We start from the raw sequence: 16,054 nt of genomic DNA, 5'->3' as shown, positions 1-16,054 counted from the left end.
AACTGCTTAAGTTGCGTAGTAACTGCGAGGATCTTTCTTCTATTTGATCTTTCATCCGCTGTTCAAAATATGTGTTTCATATATTTACATTCTAAATGGCAAAAAGGTCCTGCTGAGTAAAGCCGAGTCAAAAATCATCTACCAAGAACTTCGAAATAGAGTTATCATCCAACCAACCGCTCAGAGAAAATATATCGCTCAATTTGGAAACGATAATTTAAACTGGAAAAAAAATTAGTCTTTCATTCCGTGTAACCTCAGTTTCAATATAAGATTTTAAACAGATGTATAGCTACGAATGCCTTTCTATGTAAAATCGGTATTTTTTTCACCAGCATGCTCATTTTGTGGAGAAACAGATGAATCCCTTGAACATCTCTTTGTATCTTGCCACTATACTAGGGAGTTCTGGACGGAAGTTATCAAGTGGTTTAGCGATTTTAATACAAATATAAATCAGTTGTCAAATAAAAACACAATGCTTGGTATTTTAGACTGTAAAGATTTTTTATTTGTGAATCATATTTTGTTAATAGTAAAACGGCACATATGTAATTGTAGAATTGTCGAAACCAGACCTAGCTTCAGAGTATTTATTGCAAAAGTTAAAGTAGTTTATCAGCTCGAAACTAAAATCGCTAAATCGCTAGATAAATAACAAGATAACTTAGCTATTCATTTAAATAAATGGGGCAAGTACATCAGCAAACACCACGATTGATATTTGGTGCTCATAAAAAGTAACAAAATAGTAGTAATGATGGCCATAATAATAACGCGTCGTGGCTCCCTAATTACTGTCCTTTGTAGATGTGTGTGTGTTCTGCACTAGTATTGATTTCATTTGTGAATCTGTAACTAAATAAAATGGAATAAAAACTATTAAAATACAAAAAAAATGGTAAGTAGCTAAAAATTTTGTTTACTGCCTTTAGACATCAAGTCGAGAAAGACAACATGAGCAAGAGGAAGATAAACTGGAAGTAATGCTGCCTGAAGTTGAGGTCCAGTCTTTCGCGGTCATATTGTGATACATGTATACAGAATGTATATTTCTCTTGGTCAGAGGTGAGACATGACTTTAAAGGGGCTATGTCACCCAAGGCGCATGCGCGCGTCGATGAGAAGCACTTTGAAATCGCTGGCCAACCTTTTTTAAATACCGTCGGAGAGTTCAGGAAACTGTTTTCATCTGTTTGATTTGCGTTCATCTTCGGAAAGTTAGCTGAATAAGTCATTTGCAAACGTTCTTTAGTAATTACAGAAGCTCTCTGCTGCGATATTTTCGAAAGATTTTGCAATGGCGGAAAAGAAAAATCCCTTGACGAGTTGGATGCAAATTAGTCTCAACAGGATTCTACTGCGCATGTGTCCTAGCTAACATAGTCCCTTTAAATAAACCTCAGACAGATCCATTTATACAATCGCCGCTCATATAAGAAGGGAAGAGTTCTGTAAATTGTACAAGGTACCTAGAGGCGAATCATAGTCGAGTAAGCGGTCTAGCTGGGAACCAGAGTCAAATTGGGCCCCAGTGAGTCAGGGTTGAGGTGTTTCTGTAACGCCACTGTCTTGTCCTCGCGAGGGAGGTGGTGCGGAAGAGAATAAAGGGTCCTGGAAACTTTTGAACGTAATCGTCCAAACGAGATCATCGAATATGAGCTCAGATATAGCCGAGCGTGCCTATTATTATTTATAAATAAGATAAGAAACAGTGTAAAACTGAAAAAGGTATGTTGGTTTTACTTCCCGTAAAATCCGATTGAAAAATTAAACAGTGGTTCTGGTGCAGTAAAAGTGCAGTGAAAAAAATTCACGACAGTTTTAACAAAGCCAAGTAGCCAAGATTTTACTTTTGTGGATTGACTACGTCAAAGTAGATATCCACGCTACGCCGTTTCCTTTTGTGGATTAATTGTGTGGGGAGGTTAAAGTGTATATGACAATTTTTTTTTTGCCTGATCAAATCTTCATGTAAATAAATCCTCATTTTTTTGCCGCTGCGTTTAAGGCGTATAAAATTGTGAAACTTCACTTCGGGTTGGGTACAATACCGTGTAAGACGGGAGACTGGGGATAGTAGGGCTGTGACGTCAATAAAGGTCCCACGATTTCTCTATTCCTCAATTGCTTTTCGTATGTAAAGGAAGAAAACTGTGTTGTGGACGAAAATATGTATTGGATTGTCGAATACTCAGAATGAAACAACTGTGGACTAGAGAAACTGCTGTATTGACGTCACAACCCTACTATCCTCAGTCTCCTGTCCTACGCGGTATTATACCCAGCCGGAAGTGACTTTTGACGGGGAAGAAAAATTGACAAGGGCTTTTTTTTTTTTTTTTTTTTTTCTCATACGAGAACAACATTCACATTTTATCAAGCAAAAAAAAAAACAGCCCTATACACTTTAAATATCACATGATGACCATCGTTGAATTATGAAAATACAAGAAAAAGTTGTGTAAAAACCAGTAATTAACTGTGTTTGCAAGGACCAGCGCGACAAAATAAAAGTACCAGATCCTGAAGTAAAGGATCTAATCAGCAAAACATTGTAGAACAAATAATTTAAAAAAAAAAGAGCAAGGCTGATTTCATGGTCAAGAAAGTATATTTTTCCAATATTTCGAAATGCAGGGCCTTTCTTCTTCAGGGCATGTTTGAGACAAAAATTAGTAAAAATTTGTAAAATCCAACTCTGTAGCAAAGAAACAAGCACCGTAAGAAATTCACACAACACAGTGTATTATTTATTGTTACTTGACTTTTATTGGCGTATTTCCCGTGATATATTGCTACCGGATAAAATTGCCTTTACTCCTTACACCTTTGAAGCTTCAAAAATTAAACGCCTGTTTTGATTGTCAAAATTTACTTCCAGTTGGTTATCATTAGCTAAAATTGAGATTCTAACCCTTTTTCAATTGAGCGATCATTCAGTTCGCATTCGGAATCTACCAAGCACCTTAAAATTAAAAAAAAAGAAAAAAATGAAAATTTGCTCTTTTTAAGCCTGTGGGGGTGGTACTTCTTCCACGTAGATCCGGGACACTGAGTTCCAGCCTGTGTATGCATCTGCCGATCCATAACCAGCACAATTACCGACCCAGAATCCCACACGCACAGTGCCTTTGTGGACTTTCTCACAGACTCCTTCAATTTGCCTCACACGGTGTAAATCCTTTCTGCCGCTATTCCCATGTATCATATACACTACGCCATCAATGGCTGCTGGAGCTGAGCACTCTGCACCATTGAAGGTGAAATACCATCGCCTGCAGCACGCATGGCAGTTGTAGATGCGAAGAGTTCCACTCCAGAAGACACGCAGCCCTGTTTTGGCAGATATCTTCTTGAAAACACATTCCTGCAAAAACGAGAAAAAAAATCAATCAACAACAGGTCTGAAATGAAAACCATCAGCTTTTATATAAAGACATTATTATCATGCAGTCTAAAACGTATAAATGCATCCGTGCAATACAACGTCATAGGGCGGCCGGCGTAACTTATACCTTGAACTAGGTCAGACCGGATGTTGGTATTGTTAGTATTCATAGAAACATAATTTCGTTGCTTTTGGCTTTCGATTTAATGTCAAGTTCAAAACTCAGTTACCTTAATCAATCCAGAGTCCCTTCCATCCCCCAGCTTCTTAAAAACGCACTGTTTCCAGTTACGCACAACAGACCCTAGAGCTCCTTTGGGGCCTGGGGGACCTTGAATTCCACGAGCACCTGTATCACCCTTGTTTCCACGTGAACCTGGTGGGCCAGAGGATCCTTGTTGTACCTTGGGGCCAGGAGGACCTTGGTTACCACGAGCACCTGATTTGCCTTTTTTTCCAGCAGGACCCGGAGGTCCATGGGGTCCTTGAGCACCTTTAAGGCCTGAAGTACCACGTCTTCCCCTATGGCCTTCATCGCCCTTGTTTCCTCGAGGGCCCATGGGTCCTTCAGGTCCGTGATTGCCCGGTGATCCTGCGGCACCTGCTGGTCCCGTGGATCCAGGGCTTCCTGGGATACCTGGAATACCTGGTGCGCAGAAACATGTGCTGTGACCACAAGACCCATATGATGACGTCTGTTGAGGAGTACCCTGAATGAAGAAATGAAAACTTCTCTTTTAGTCTACTTGCGTTGAGTTGTGGACATTGTTATGTACATATTTTGATTGGTTTGTTAATAGCGTTTTGAATGAGTTTTATTTTTTAACTTTTTAATTGTATTTTAAATAATGTTCACTGCAACAATTTCAAGTAGCTGATTATAATTGTTAAATGCAATTTGAAGTGACGTGTAACCAGTAACTCTTTTCTTTTGGAATCCTTTTTTGTTTGGTGGGCAGCAGGAAGGGAGCTTACTGTTGTGAGTTTGTACCTAGAGTCTGTTCATCAAACTCACCTTGTTGTCACGTGGTTTGCTGCTGCTGCTGTTGTCATTCGCAGAACACAAGGTGATCAGCAGTAAGAGCAGTACACACAGCATGATGGTCAGCGGTATAATCAGGCAGCGTTTCGACGTCATTCAACCTGTGAACATTAAATTCTCCAACTCAGTTTTATTCAAGATTGAAAAAGATAACTACAAATGATCAAAGTACAAGGACTACAAGGAGCCCAAACGAGGCTTTTCATATTGAGCTTTCCTTGTTACAATAATTAAAGTAATTATCAGACACACAAACCAACCACATAACCGTTGGTAGTAAGTCGTCGATTGGCTTGTGCTTTATCAGTTAATAACTATTATTTATCATCCGTTGCCATTGAGTTTCATCATGAAGATATAAAGTGACTGAAGCGCTATTCGTCCTTGTTATTGCTAATTTAATTTATTTTATCATACTGAAGGAAAACGTTATGGCGGAGTGTTATTCAGTTTAGCGACCTAAACATTTTTATGAAAAACGACTAATTCAAATACTTGCTAAGTTTAAACTTTTTAAAAGATGTTTAAACGAGTCTTGCTAAAAAAAGATCTTTAAATTAATTGCACTAGAATTCAGTTCAATCCTGTCAAGAATAAAATTATAATTTACTATACAAACGTAAAGTTGTAATCTATAGTTCTATTACCTACCAATCTTGCATGAGCGGCTTCAAGTGATCCGAAGGAAAACTGATTCACCTCTTACTATTACAGAAGCTTTTATCCTTTTTGTTTGTTGACTTGTAGGTAAAAATCTTGTTTTAGACACGTTTTAAAGCTGGCAACATGTTGGGTGCCAAAATAGCCCAAGCTATTCTATTGGTAAAATAATTTTGTTGACTTAGAAGGTAACACGTTTTAAAGCTCATAACATGTTGGATGCCAAAATAAGCCGAGCACTCCTATTGGTTAAATCATCTCTATTGACTTGGAAGTAAACACTTGTCCTAGACACGTTTTAAAGCACATAACATGTTGAGTTCCAAGATTAGCTGAGCCCTCCTATTGGTTAAATCATTTCTGTATCAATAACCAGTAACTTGACTCTCTTAGATGTTTTGTTTGGATGACTAACAAGTTGAAGCAAGTTTTAGATGGTTCAGCCAATGATGTGCCCGCTTTTGTTTTATCTGCCTTGTTTTGCATTGTATTTTAAGAATTTTTACACCTTGAAAACTTGTTTGATAACATGTATAAAACTGTCAAACATCCATAATGTTTGATAGGTAATTGAACAAAATGGCTTATGTGGCAATAAGTTTCGGGTTTGTTTTAAATTAAAATGCTGCATACTGAAACCCGTTTCTAGTTAAGTGGGCTGTGAAACGGAATAATACACTTGCGATTTTTTTCTTTTGAATATAAAGTCGCGTACTAAAGTTTTTACACGGCTCTCAATAAATATACTTTCAATTCACTTCTTTTACTCGGCTTTTAGAAAACAAACGTTGAGTATGTTTGACACGTCAGATCCAGATTATTCAAAATCCTACTTGTGTAGTTCTCATTGTTTTCACGATTCAATCTTATTTAATCTGTGAATGGATCTATATAAGAAGTCTACGTAATTGTTAACACATGGCAAAATCAGCAACTAAATTTACGTTTCCATGTTGCAAGTTTAAAGCTCAAGGATGGATTAAATTTACACGTAAAAGTACTCTTTTTTATCAACATTAGCAGTAAAGTTTCCGATTGAAACTTGCTTTTAGTTTTTGCGGTGTAAACTAAAAATCACAATTTTGTAACTGAATCGTTGCTTTTCGCTGATTTTGTTTAACCGAGTGCTGTTCAATTCTGAATAATACTGGAGTAATTTGTAACATGTTTGTTCAGTTTGTTTAGAAGCCATTTTTAGTCCATCGAGATCCGCGAATAACGTGAATAAGGTCAAACCAAAGACCGTGTCGTGTCTGAAAAAGTGACCTAAATTATCGGATTGCGAATAAAAGTTTGTTTTCTATTGATCAGAGCTGAAATGATAGTTTTGAGCAAATATGGTAACCTCTCTCGATACATTTTCCAAAATCAAATGGAACTCCGCACGTCATAAAAACTAGAACACGCATTTAGTTATTTGTTCTTTAAAAGTCACGAAACAGGCCAAAGGAAAACTATTTTCTTTACTGTTAAAGGCGTAAAAACTAAATTCAGCGTGAAAGCGCTGCTTAAACTGCATTCTAATAAACATCAAAATGGTCTACCTTTGAAGTAATTCAGCACTGATCCGGGTTGTCTGGATAAGAACAAGGAATCTAAATTAGAGGAAAAGAAAAAGCGCAACGAAATCCTTCACAAATAACATTCAACAAAACTGCCGAGAACTTACAGTGTTGGATATGTGAGTCCTTCATTGTCAATATTGAGAAGGTTTTAGTTGACGAAGCTCTATTTTGTTTTGTTCAATTAGGTTCTCGTCAGAACAAGTTCTGCCAAACCTTTGTTTTTAATTTCAACCTCAAAACACTATTCTCCCCCCCCCCCCCCCCAATAGTTTGTTTGGTCCTAAATCGTCCAATAGGACGGCGTCTTCTGTGATGCTTTTCTACGATGTACTTCCAAATTGGCGTGACTTACTGTTTCATTTTTAAAAAAGAAAAAACCAAACGCCAAAAAGTTTTAAAATGCTTAAATAAAACACCTGTCGATTGAGATTAGAGTAATCGGTGAGATATCCTTGTTTTCCTCCGTCCGGAATCTGAACTTCCATAGGTCATTTGTATTAGGGCTTCTGCACTCTTTCCCCCTGAGGAGATTTTCTCACAGCCTAACCAGATATCCTTCCTAACAACGGCCGATCTTTCCACTATACATACAAAGTTGCAATACTTTCATTGTCAAAAGCCTTCCCTTACCCTTATCACTTTACCTTACGGTTAGCACATCAATTATCTATTTACTCAAAAAGTGGAACAGTTCAGCTCCATTTTGCAATAAGTGTGTTCCGTCTCCATGTACTCAGTTTTTCTTGACTAATAAACAGTCCAATTTCCGTGTAATGGGTTATTAAGGTCGTGTTGTGTGCTGGCTTCGGTGTGTTGACATATGTTTGAATTTTTCTATCGGCGTTTTAACTCTGTTTAATAAAACGATTGAACACATTGCTATGAATAATATTCAGCTGTGTCAATCGGTGACGGAAGCGATTTTACGAACACATTGTCAGAATTTTTAAAATAATTTAAGGTTAAGGCGATTGGTGACAAAGAAAATAACTGAAGATTAGTTAATGCCTCATTGCAAACGACTGCCCACTCTGAGAGATCAGTTTAAGAATAAATGTACATTAAGAACCCTGTTCTTAGTCTCGACCTTGTAAAAAAAGTGTGTTCGTATTGCTAATTTTGAAACGGGAACATCGCTAACCTTTTATTTCGTACATTGTTAGAGATAGAATTTCTTTCAAACCAAACATGTAGCAATGGTTTCGAGTTGATAAAAAATTACAAGAAAGCTACTTTTGAAATGCTAGCATCTAACCATTTCACTGTATATCGTACATTAATTTGTCTTTTTGAGATCGAATATTTAAAAAAAAAAGTGTAGCAATGTCAAAATGCTTGGTTTCGAGCAGCTGAAATAATTTAACAAAAGGCTAATTGACTAATGTGACGCTTCAACTAATTTGGAAAAGCTAGTATGGCTAGCAGTTTTCTATCGTACATTGATTCGTCTTACTGAGATCGAATTTCATTTTAAATTGAGCGTGTAGCGATGTAAATGTTCGTGCCTTGTGAAATTACCAAGACGGGCCATTTTAACGCCAAAACTCCACTACTGATGTTGATTGAAATTTCTGTATGCAATGGTTGACTCTTAAACTGCCGCCACTGTGTAATTTTTCAAAAGAGGTCTAAGGTACTCACTTTTTTTTGTACTGCTTTAAAGAAATCACACATTAGGTTAAAGAAAGTGAGGCTCGTTTTGTTCTGTCGCAAGGCATTGAAACGTGCATATCAATTATTCTAATGGGGCTGATTGAAGTAATACACAAGTAAACTAAAACTGCCCTAAAAGATGATAAGATCTACTAACACAGATTATACTTCATGTGAGGAAAAAAAAGGCAACAAATAATTAAGCTTTGGGTTCTAGGGTCTGCAATTAATTTCATCCGACCGACTGTTTAATGCATCTTACTGAATCGCATGTTTAAAATAATTTACCTTTGAGTACTTTAGCGGCTGCATGGCTCGGCGGAAAATAGCATAAATCTAAAAGGAAATAAATTAAAGAAGTTGTTAGACACGATGTAATAACACGCAAATAATCGAAAATCTGAACCAGGGCACCCTGAAATGATTCGTTTCGTTGGAAAATCATCGCTCCAGATATTTCGATTTGAATTGTGTCGTGAAACATGGCCTAGAATTTTCCAAACATGGGAAAATTGAAGACAAACGCCGCGTACGATTGATTTTCTAAATTAAATGTTCAGTAAATATTCAGCCTGAAGCATCCGAGTAACTCAAAATAAAATAATCATGAAGGCTCCCAAATAATATGGAAATACAGAGAAAACATGTCAAGTCTTCTGCTTAAATTATCTCGTTTGGTGACCAATGAAGAAATAATATACAAATTCACGCTGTCATATTCTTCAAGCAATTGTCAAATTGGTGAGTTTATTAAGCTGAAGTAATGCACAGTTTTCTGTTTTGGTTTCTTTGCATATAATGAGGCTCTCGTTAGATCACGTTCTTAAGAGAACAAATACTTAAAAATTCTCCCTGTCAATTGTCATTCTAACAAGAAATGTTATTCGCTAAGACCCTGGCTAGAACGATTTGTATACGGTCGCTAAAATGTCCATTGGAATGACTTATTTTATTTTTGGTTTCCGTAAATTTAGATGTAAATCTGAGCGAATAGCGAAGAAATATCAAAGCTTTAGGCCCGGTTCATACGTCGAACTTTACATGAGCCGAACCTAATCATTTGGTTCGGCGCATGTAAAGATCGACGTATGAATCAGTTAGGATCGACAGATTTATATTTGGGTCGACCCGCCGTTCTATTCGACTGCGCCAGTCGAATAGAACGGCAAAAGTTCGACTTCGATTCAGACGTCGAACTTTTCATGTGCCGAACCAAATGCATACGTTACGTATAAATTATATAAATTATATCTATCCCAGAGGTCTGTGCTTTCCATCGACTTGGCATGTGCGCAAAGGACTTCATTCTGAACAAGATGGCGGGAAAAGAGGAATTTGCTTGTTCTTCTTGTTTCGAAACAACTGAATATACTTGTCTGAGATGTGAAAGATTAAAAAAAAAAAGAATATATTCTTGAAGTGCACACGCACTTCAAACCGACAGAAACTTTCCAATACAGGCTATATCAAAGGCGAAACGTCAAGACTTCTCAGAACAAAATCTTCAAAAACAACATTTGAAGAAAACATTACTCTATTCAAAAAGAGATTACGTATCAGAGGTTACCTCGATAACCTTATAAATAAAACTCTTTCAGAAGTCAACCTCCGCGAAAGAATGTCGGCACTACAAAACAAACTCAAAACCCGTTTGTTATGGAATATCGCCCTTCTGCGCCTAACCTAAAACAATTCAGATGAGTAAATACAGGAGCCATAATCAGGGATGGAGACCGTAAGCGTTGGGTCCACACGTCCCCATGAGTTGTACCAAAAAAAATTATTTTAGAAAAAATTGCTCCTTCCCCCCCCCCCCCCCCCCCCCTCACGTCATAAACCTGCGTGAATACACGCAAATTTGCGTCGGACTACTACCTTTTGGTGACACGGAAAGGAGCTGAGAAAAGATTTACTTAAGATAAAAAAGTCCTTACCTGTCTGAGTACATGTCCGTAGAGTGTAAGCTTTTTTTCATTCATTCAACAGTAGCAACGCACGCAGCGCCACCGTTTTGGCGCCTTTTTGACTTTACTGTGAGAGTCATGTGATCAATAGGCCGCTTATTCCAACTTTTCCCGTCTTCGTTCAATTATTAGCTTTTCTTTGTGAGAGTCTAATTCCTTAAATGTGGGCACTGAGGAGATATTCCCTGGCAGAATTTTAAAATTTGGACGCCATTTTGAACGAGTAGAAAAAAATTTCAATTTCTCCACGCGCGATCATAGCCGTTTACACGCGTGCGCGCACGCGCGTATGCGCAATTTTTTTTTTCTAAAAACAGATTTTTTGGTACAATACATGGGGACAAGCCCACAAGTCAAAATGGCATCTCGTTACGGTCTCCATCCCTGATTATGGCTCCTGGTAAATGACACTTTATAGAAAATCAGCCTCTGCTACGGGAGATCTACAAAGACCCTTACTTTCGTACAGAAAAGGGAGATCTTTGAAAGATGTACTCGTAAGAGCAAATTAGCTTTGAAGGTCATATTCTTCCTATCTCGACCAGTAGGAGCCGTGTTTGGCCTGTCTTTATTATTTTACCAAACAAGCTCTTCCATGTCAGAATCAATCTCGTACCCAGAGTCTTCAGGCTTTTTGGTCAGCGGGGCAACGCCGGGAAGACTCTGGGGACATCGAATTTTATTACCGCAGGATTTCTGCGGTAAGACAATGGAAACCGTTACGGAACAGCCAATCGAAAAAATTGAATTTTTTCGATGTCCCCAGAGTCTTCCCGGCGTTGCCCCGCTGACCAAAAAGCCTGAAGACTCTGGGTACGAGATTGTGTCAGAATTCATCTTTCCCGCCATTTTGAATCTTGTTGAGTAAAAACAACAGCCGCTGACCGCGAAAATCTACTTTTTCACTCTAGCTTTAATTAAGTTCGACTTTAGTTAGGTTCGACGTCTGAATCAACTGCCGAACTTAATTATTTGGGTCAACCTTAATAGGTATTAGGTTCGGCTCATGTAAAGTTCGACGTATGAACCGGGCCTTAGAAAATTAAAAACAATTGGAGTCAAACCATGTCAGTTGAACCTGTACTGTTTTCTTCAAATTATTTCAATAAATTAAGCAAATTAAATTCCACAAGAAATGTTTTACCTGTCAGTAGCAGTCATAACAGAAACCTTCGCTGTATTCTATTAATTTTTTCTCATTTTTTGTTGTTAATGTCGACTCCAAAGTCAATGTAAGTAATCTGTATTATAAGTCTGGTAAATCTTTTGCACGTGGATGCGGAAGAGTTAGTTTGACACGTCACCGAATGTTCACAGAGCGAGTCGTTTGTTTGTTTAATGGTTTTCAAATTTGCCTAAAGTGCACGTGAAATAATTTTTTTGTTTTTGTATTAGTGATTTATTGTGTTTTAAGGTTACTCCAAACCTTCGCGGGTGCCTTCCTGAAAAAAAATTCCTTTCACTGTTTATCGTTTATTGACTCGTCTTTTTGAGATCGAATTTCTTTTTAAATTAAACATAACCGATGTAAAAACGTTTGGCTTCGAGCTGACAAAATTGTTTGCTTCAAAAGCAGTGAAAGTACTAGCATTGCTATCAGTTTTAGTCTTATTGGGTACGAGTTTCTTTTTAAATTAAACATGAGCGATGTAAAATGTTTGGTTTCGAGCTTATAGAATTGTTCGCTTCACAAGCAGTGAAAGTACCAGCATGGCTATCAGTTTTAGTCTTATTGGGTACGAGTTTCTTTTTAAATTAAACATTGAGCGATGTAAAACTTGGTGCCTTGTGAAATTACCAAGACAGGCCATTTTAACGTAAAAGCTCCACCTAAAACCAAAACTGACCTACAAGATAATGAGATTTATACTAACATCGATTTTATTTTATGCAAGTAAATTAGTCCATAAAGAATTAAGCTTAAACTTAGCCGTCTGCTGTAATTAACTTTAACACCAGAGAAACTTTTAAATACGTCTTAGTGAATACATGTTTAAAATAATTTACCTTTCAGTGTTCTTGGCATTACTTTCTCGACTGCATGGCTCGGCGGAACGAAAGCATAAATCTAAAAAGGAAGAAATTAAAGAAGTTGTTATACAAGGTATACTAACAGGGAAAAAAAATCCAAAATCCGAACCAGGGAATCCCGAAATGATTCGTTTCGTTGCAATATAATCCCTTCAGATGTTTCGATTGGAACTGCGGTGAGAAACTTGGCCTGGAATTTTCCAAATGATGGGAAAATTGCGGCCCTCTATTTTAGCCGGATCAAAATGACGCTTCTAGTGCGCCAACGAAAATAAAAGAAAAGAAGCCAACGCCATTGAGGATTGATTATGAAATTAAATATTCAGCCTAAAGCATCCATGCAAATCAAACACTGTTTCCCCAAATATTCCCGAAAGCTCTCAAATCATATGGAAATACAAAGAAAACATGTCAAGTCTTCCGCTTCAATCCTCTTCTTTGGTACCAGTGAGGAAAACAGAATACAAAACTATGTTGCCAAATTCTCCAAGCAATCGTTCGGAGCTCAAGTAAAGCATCTGTAACTTTTCTGTTTTGTTTTCTTTGCATATAATGAGGCTCTCGTAAGATCAAGTTTTTGAGAGAACAAATATAATATCAGGGTCATTCTAACGAGAAATATAATTGGCTAGAACGATTTGTTTAAAGTCGCCAAAATGTCCAATGGGATGTCTGCTTCTGTTTTAGCTTTGTCTAAATTTAGATGCAATTCTGAGAACACCATAGCGAATAGCTAAAGAAATGTCAAAACTTCAGCAAATCAAAAACAATTGGGGTCAAACCATGTCAGTTGAACCTGTACTGTGTTCATCAAATTATTTCAATACAATAAGCAAATTAAATTCCACTTGAAATGTTTTACCTGTCGGTAGCAGTCACAATAGAAGCAGTGTAGCCTTTGTTCTATTGTGAGAGGTGAAAGCTTCCCTGTATTCTATTAATTTTTTCTGATTTTTTAGTCAATCTCGACTCCCAAGTCACCAACAATGTAAGTAATCTTGTATTATCAGTATGGTAAATTTTTTGCTCGTGGATCCGGAGGAGTTAGTTTTAGGACACGTCAACGAATGTTCACAGAGCGAGTAGTTTGTTTGCTTTACTGAAAGATTTTAATTTGCCTTGAAGTGCATATGAAATTATTTTTGTTTTTGTAGTTCTTAGTGATTTATTGTGTTTTAAATCATAACTGATCGACTGAAGTTACCTGCTGCCTTTATAAAACCAACTTTTTCGCGGTTGAAGATCCGATCTAGCGACTTGAAAATGACTCCTTCGACGCAACTATGGCGTCGAAGGAAGAATGTAATTAAAAAGAAAAGGGGAACGTATTGCGCTTATAGGGCCCCGAACAATGTGTCACAGCACCATTTCCCTCAGGATGAAGTTTTACGAAAGAAATGGACGCGGTTCGTCCGTGGACATCGAAAATATTCCACTCCTTCAAGTTCGTCCGTTTGATGGCACACGATATTCAAGAGCAAGTTTGCATTCCGTGCAGCCCAGATACGTTTTATGTGAAACTTTTAGTGATCGAACGCACCTTAAGGATATTATGTACCGTTGCAGGTTTTCCATCATCAATTTTGGTTTTCCTTGTACCGCCTTTAGAGCTTACCAAGTCTTACAATCATTTCCGCAACTATGATTGAAAACATACTTTACTAGCAAATAAATTTTAGTTTAATTATTATTTAAACGTTTGTTTCCTGAAGTTTTTAAAGAGTGTATGGCTTGTTGATAGCAAAAACACATTTTCAAAGCAATACTGTGTGTTTCAACAGATTGTCAACGTTCGTAGGACATCAGTCTAATCATGGATGTTTACAGACTATCTCTAAAGATAAATTATTATTATTTAAGAATTAAGTTTTACTGAAAATTAAAGGATTGCGTTAGTCTTTTTTGTAGCCGGCACAATCTCTAGGTCAAGGCCGGGAAGCTGTATACGTGTGGTCGTAGTCAGATGTTAAAAGCGGGAAAACGAATGCGCGAACTCTGCGCCAATTTTGGAAATTTTTGTGCCCCGCGATGGCGGGGCACAAAAATTTCCAAAAATGGCGCCAATTAAATTGTTGTTATTTTAAAAGAGTTACTATGCTACCGCAGGTATCTCGGTAAGAAGCGATAATTTTCCCACACAAGAAGATAGCTGCCGATGTATCCCTGCTGTAGTTTAAGTTTTTCATGGCTTCTTAAACTATGAAGCAAAACTGTGTGTTTTAACAGATTGTCAAGGTTTGCAGGACATCAGTCTAAACTTGGATGTTTACAGATTAGCTCTAAAGGTAAATTATTATTACTTCGGCTTCTTAAACATTAAAGACGTTAAAGCCATCAATGTTCCCGCAGCGTGTAAACAAATCGCCTTTACAGGTCTATTATTGTCATGAACCTTTTTACAAAATGCGACTATATAAGCAAACCCCTTAATATTTAAGGTCGAGAGCTCGACCTTAAGGTCGAGGGTAGCCATATAGTTAATCTTTTAATTACTGAGTTTGCCAAAGTATATAATTTTTTGCCAGAGTGGATTTTACATTTTTTTCACAGGATTTTTGTATCGGTCTCGTGCGATCAATTTAAAAATCACGCTCGCCGCTTATTCACGGATCACTTGAGCTCGCGAACGGATATGCACAGAAAAATTGCGCAGAACTTTTCTCCGCTCTGAAAGTCAAATAGCCAAAGAAATCCGTCACATCAGTCACATGGTAGCACTCACACAGAAATCTTCAATAAGTTAAGTGTAAAATAATTCCTGAAGCCATCCCATTTTGGAGCTATCATGACTCCGAAAAGTATGCAGTATATAATTTGTTTGTCCCTAAATATGTAAATGTGATTTTTTTTTTATTCAGTATTGTATGGTGTAATGAAATTTATTTGCAGTAATTGTAAAGCGCGATTGGACATCGCTGGAAATCGCGCTATATAAATAAAGTATTATTATTATTATTATTATTATTATTATTATTATTATTGTTGTTGTTGTTGTTGTTGTTGTTGTTGTTGTTGTTATTATTATTATTATTATTATTATTATTATTATTATTATTATTATTATTACCAGAAACTTGAACTCTCTAAGTTTTTCTGGATGCAGGACTGAACGTTTTCACTGTAGTTTTTTCCATAGTGCGGCAAAATTGTAATCGTTAGATCAACAGTTTTTTCCTATCGACAGGTTTTAGTGCGAGAGAATTATGATTGTTATGACATTGGTTTTCTTATTGATGGGCTTTATGATGTTTCACATTTTGTAAGTAAGGATATATTTTTAACAATTGTATACTAGTCCCAGCGTCTTGTTTGTAAATTTTTGATAATAAGTTTAAATAAACCTATTTTTAAATTAAAAAATATATATTATTATTATTATTATTATTATTATTATAAATATTATTATTATTATTATTATTATTATTATTATTATTATTATTATTATTATTATTATTATTTCCTTTCTAAAGGTGTCCTCTCCTTATTTATACAGCTTGAGATTGGTTCTTTGGAGGCGCTGTGTGTACTGTATATCGAGTCTTCAATCTGTCAGGAAAACGTTCTTGTGGCCCTGGACAGTGCCGCCCGGCTACAGCTGGATCCACTCAAGGTGTGATAACTATTTACGAGGCAATTTTTTATTATTCTTTTTTTTTTTATTATTTTTTATTTTTTTATTTATTTATTTTTTTTAAATAATTTTAAAAAAAATTACTAGGCAATTTATTTAAGGGGGTAGTTCCTGAGC

At 36.7% G+C, this 16,054-nt stretch overlaps 3 protein-coding genes and 1 long non-coding RNA gene across 5 annotated transcripts in view; 1 reads left to right on the top strand and 3 right to left on the bottom strand.

The window, feature by feature from the left end:
* Positions 1-13,339, bottom strand: part of LOC146481435 (uncharacterized) — a 54,006-nt gene extending 40,667 nt beyond the window's left edge. The window contains exon 1 of the mRNA XM_085108536.1: positions 12,283-13,339. The gene's annotated coding sequence lies outside the window, so the exon portion shown is untranslated. The remainder of the gene's footprint in view (positions 1-12,282) is intronic.
* Positions 1-16,054, bottom strand: part of LOC146481431 (uncharacterized) — a 58,782-nt gene that overhangs the window by 29,068 nt on the left and 13,660 nt on the right. The gene's annotated exons all lie outside the window — the stretch shown is intronic.
* LOC146481432 (uncharacterized) overlaps positions 2,751-16,054 on the bottom strand; it is a 26,956-nt gene continuing 13,652 nt past the window's right edge. The window contains exons 2-5 of one of the 2 annotated variants that reach the window (XM_085108515.1): positions 4,407-4,534; positions 3,831-4,101; positions 3,622-3,740; positions 2,751-3,370 (exon numbers count right to left, since the gene is read on the bottom strand). In XM_085108515.1, the coding sequence (XP_084964641.1) occupies positions 3,011-3,370; positions 3,622-3,740; positions 3,831-4,101; positions 4,407-4,529 (873 nt within the window). In that variant the 5' untranslated portion in view covers positions 4,530-4,534 and the 3' untranslated portion in view covers positions 2,751-3,010. Of the gene's footprint in view, positions 3,371-3,621; positions 4,102-4,406; positions 4,535-16,054 lie in introns of both variants that reach the window. The other variant, XM_085108514.1, reaches the window with a different exon arrangement.
* LOC146481434 (uncharacterized) overlaps positions 14,527-16,054 on the top strand; it is a 3,365-nt gene continuing 1,837 nt past the window's right edge. The window contains exons 1-2 of the long non-coding RNA XR_014864480.1: positions 14,527-14,591; positions 15,800-15,916. This is a non-coding gene — a long non-coding RNA (uncharacterized LOC146481434). The remainder of the gene's footprint in view (positions 14,592-15,799; positions 15,917-16,054) is intronic.

Source organism: Pavona decussata, unplaced genomic scaffold (genome assembly GCF_977016875.1).
Source record: "Pavona decussata unplaced genomic scaffold, jaPavDecu1.1 SCAFFOLD_50, whole genome shotgun sequence".
NCBI classification, from domain to species: domain Eukaryota; kingdom Metazoa; phylum Cnidaria; class Anthozoa; order Scleractinia; family Agariciidae; genus Pavona; species Pavona decussata.
The sequence above is the reverse complement of the archived record's forward strand: the minus strand, read 5'-3'. Positions and strand labels throughout refer to the sequence as shown.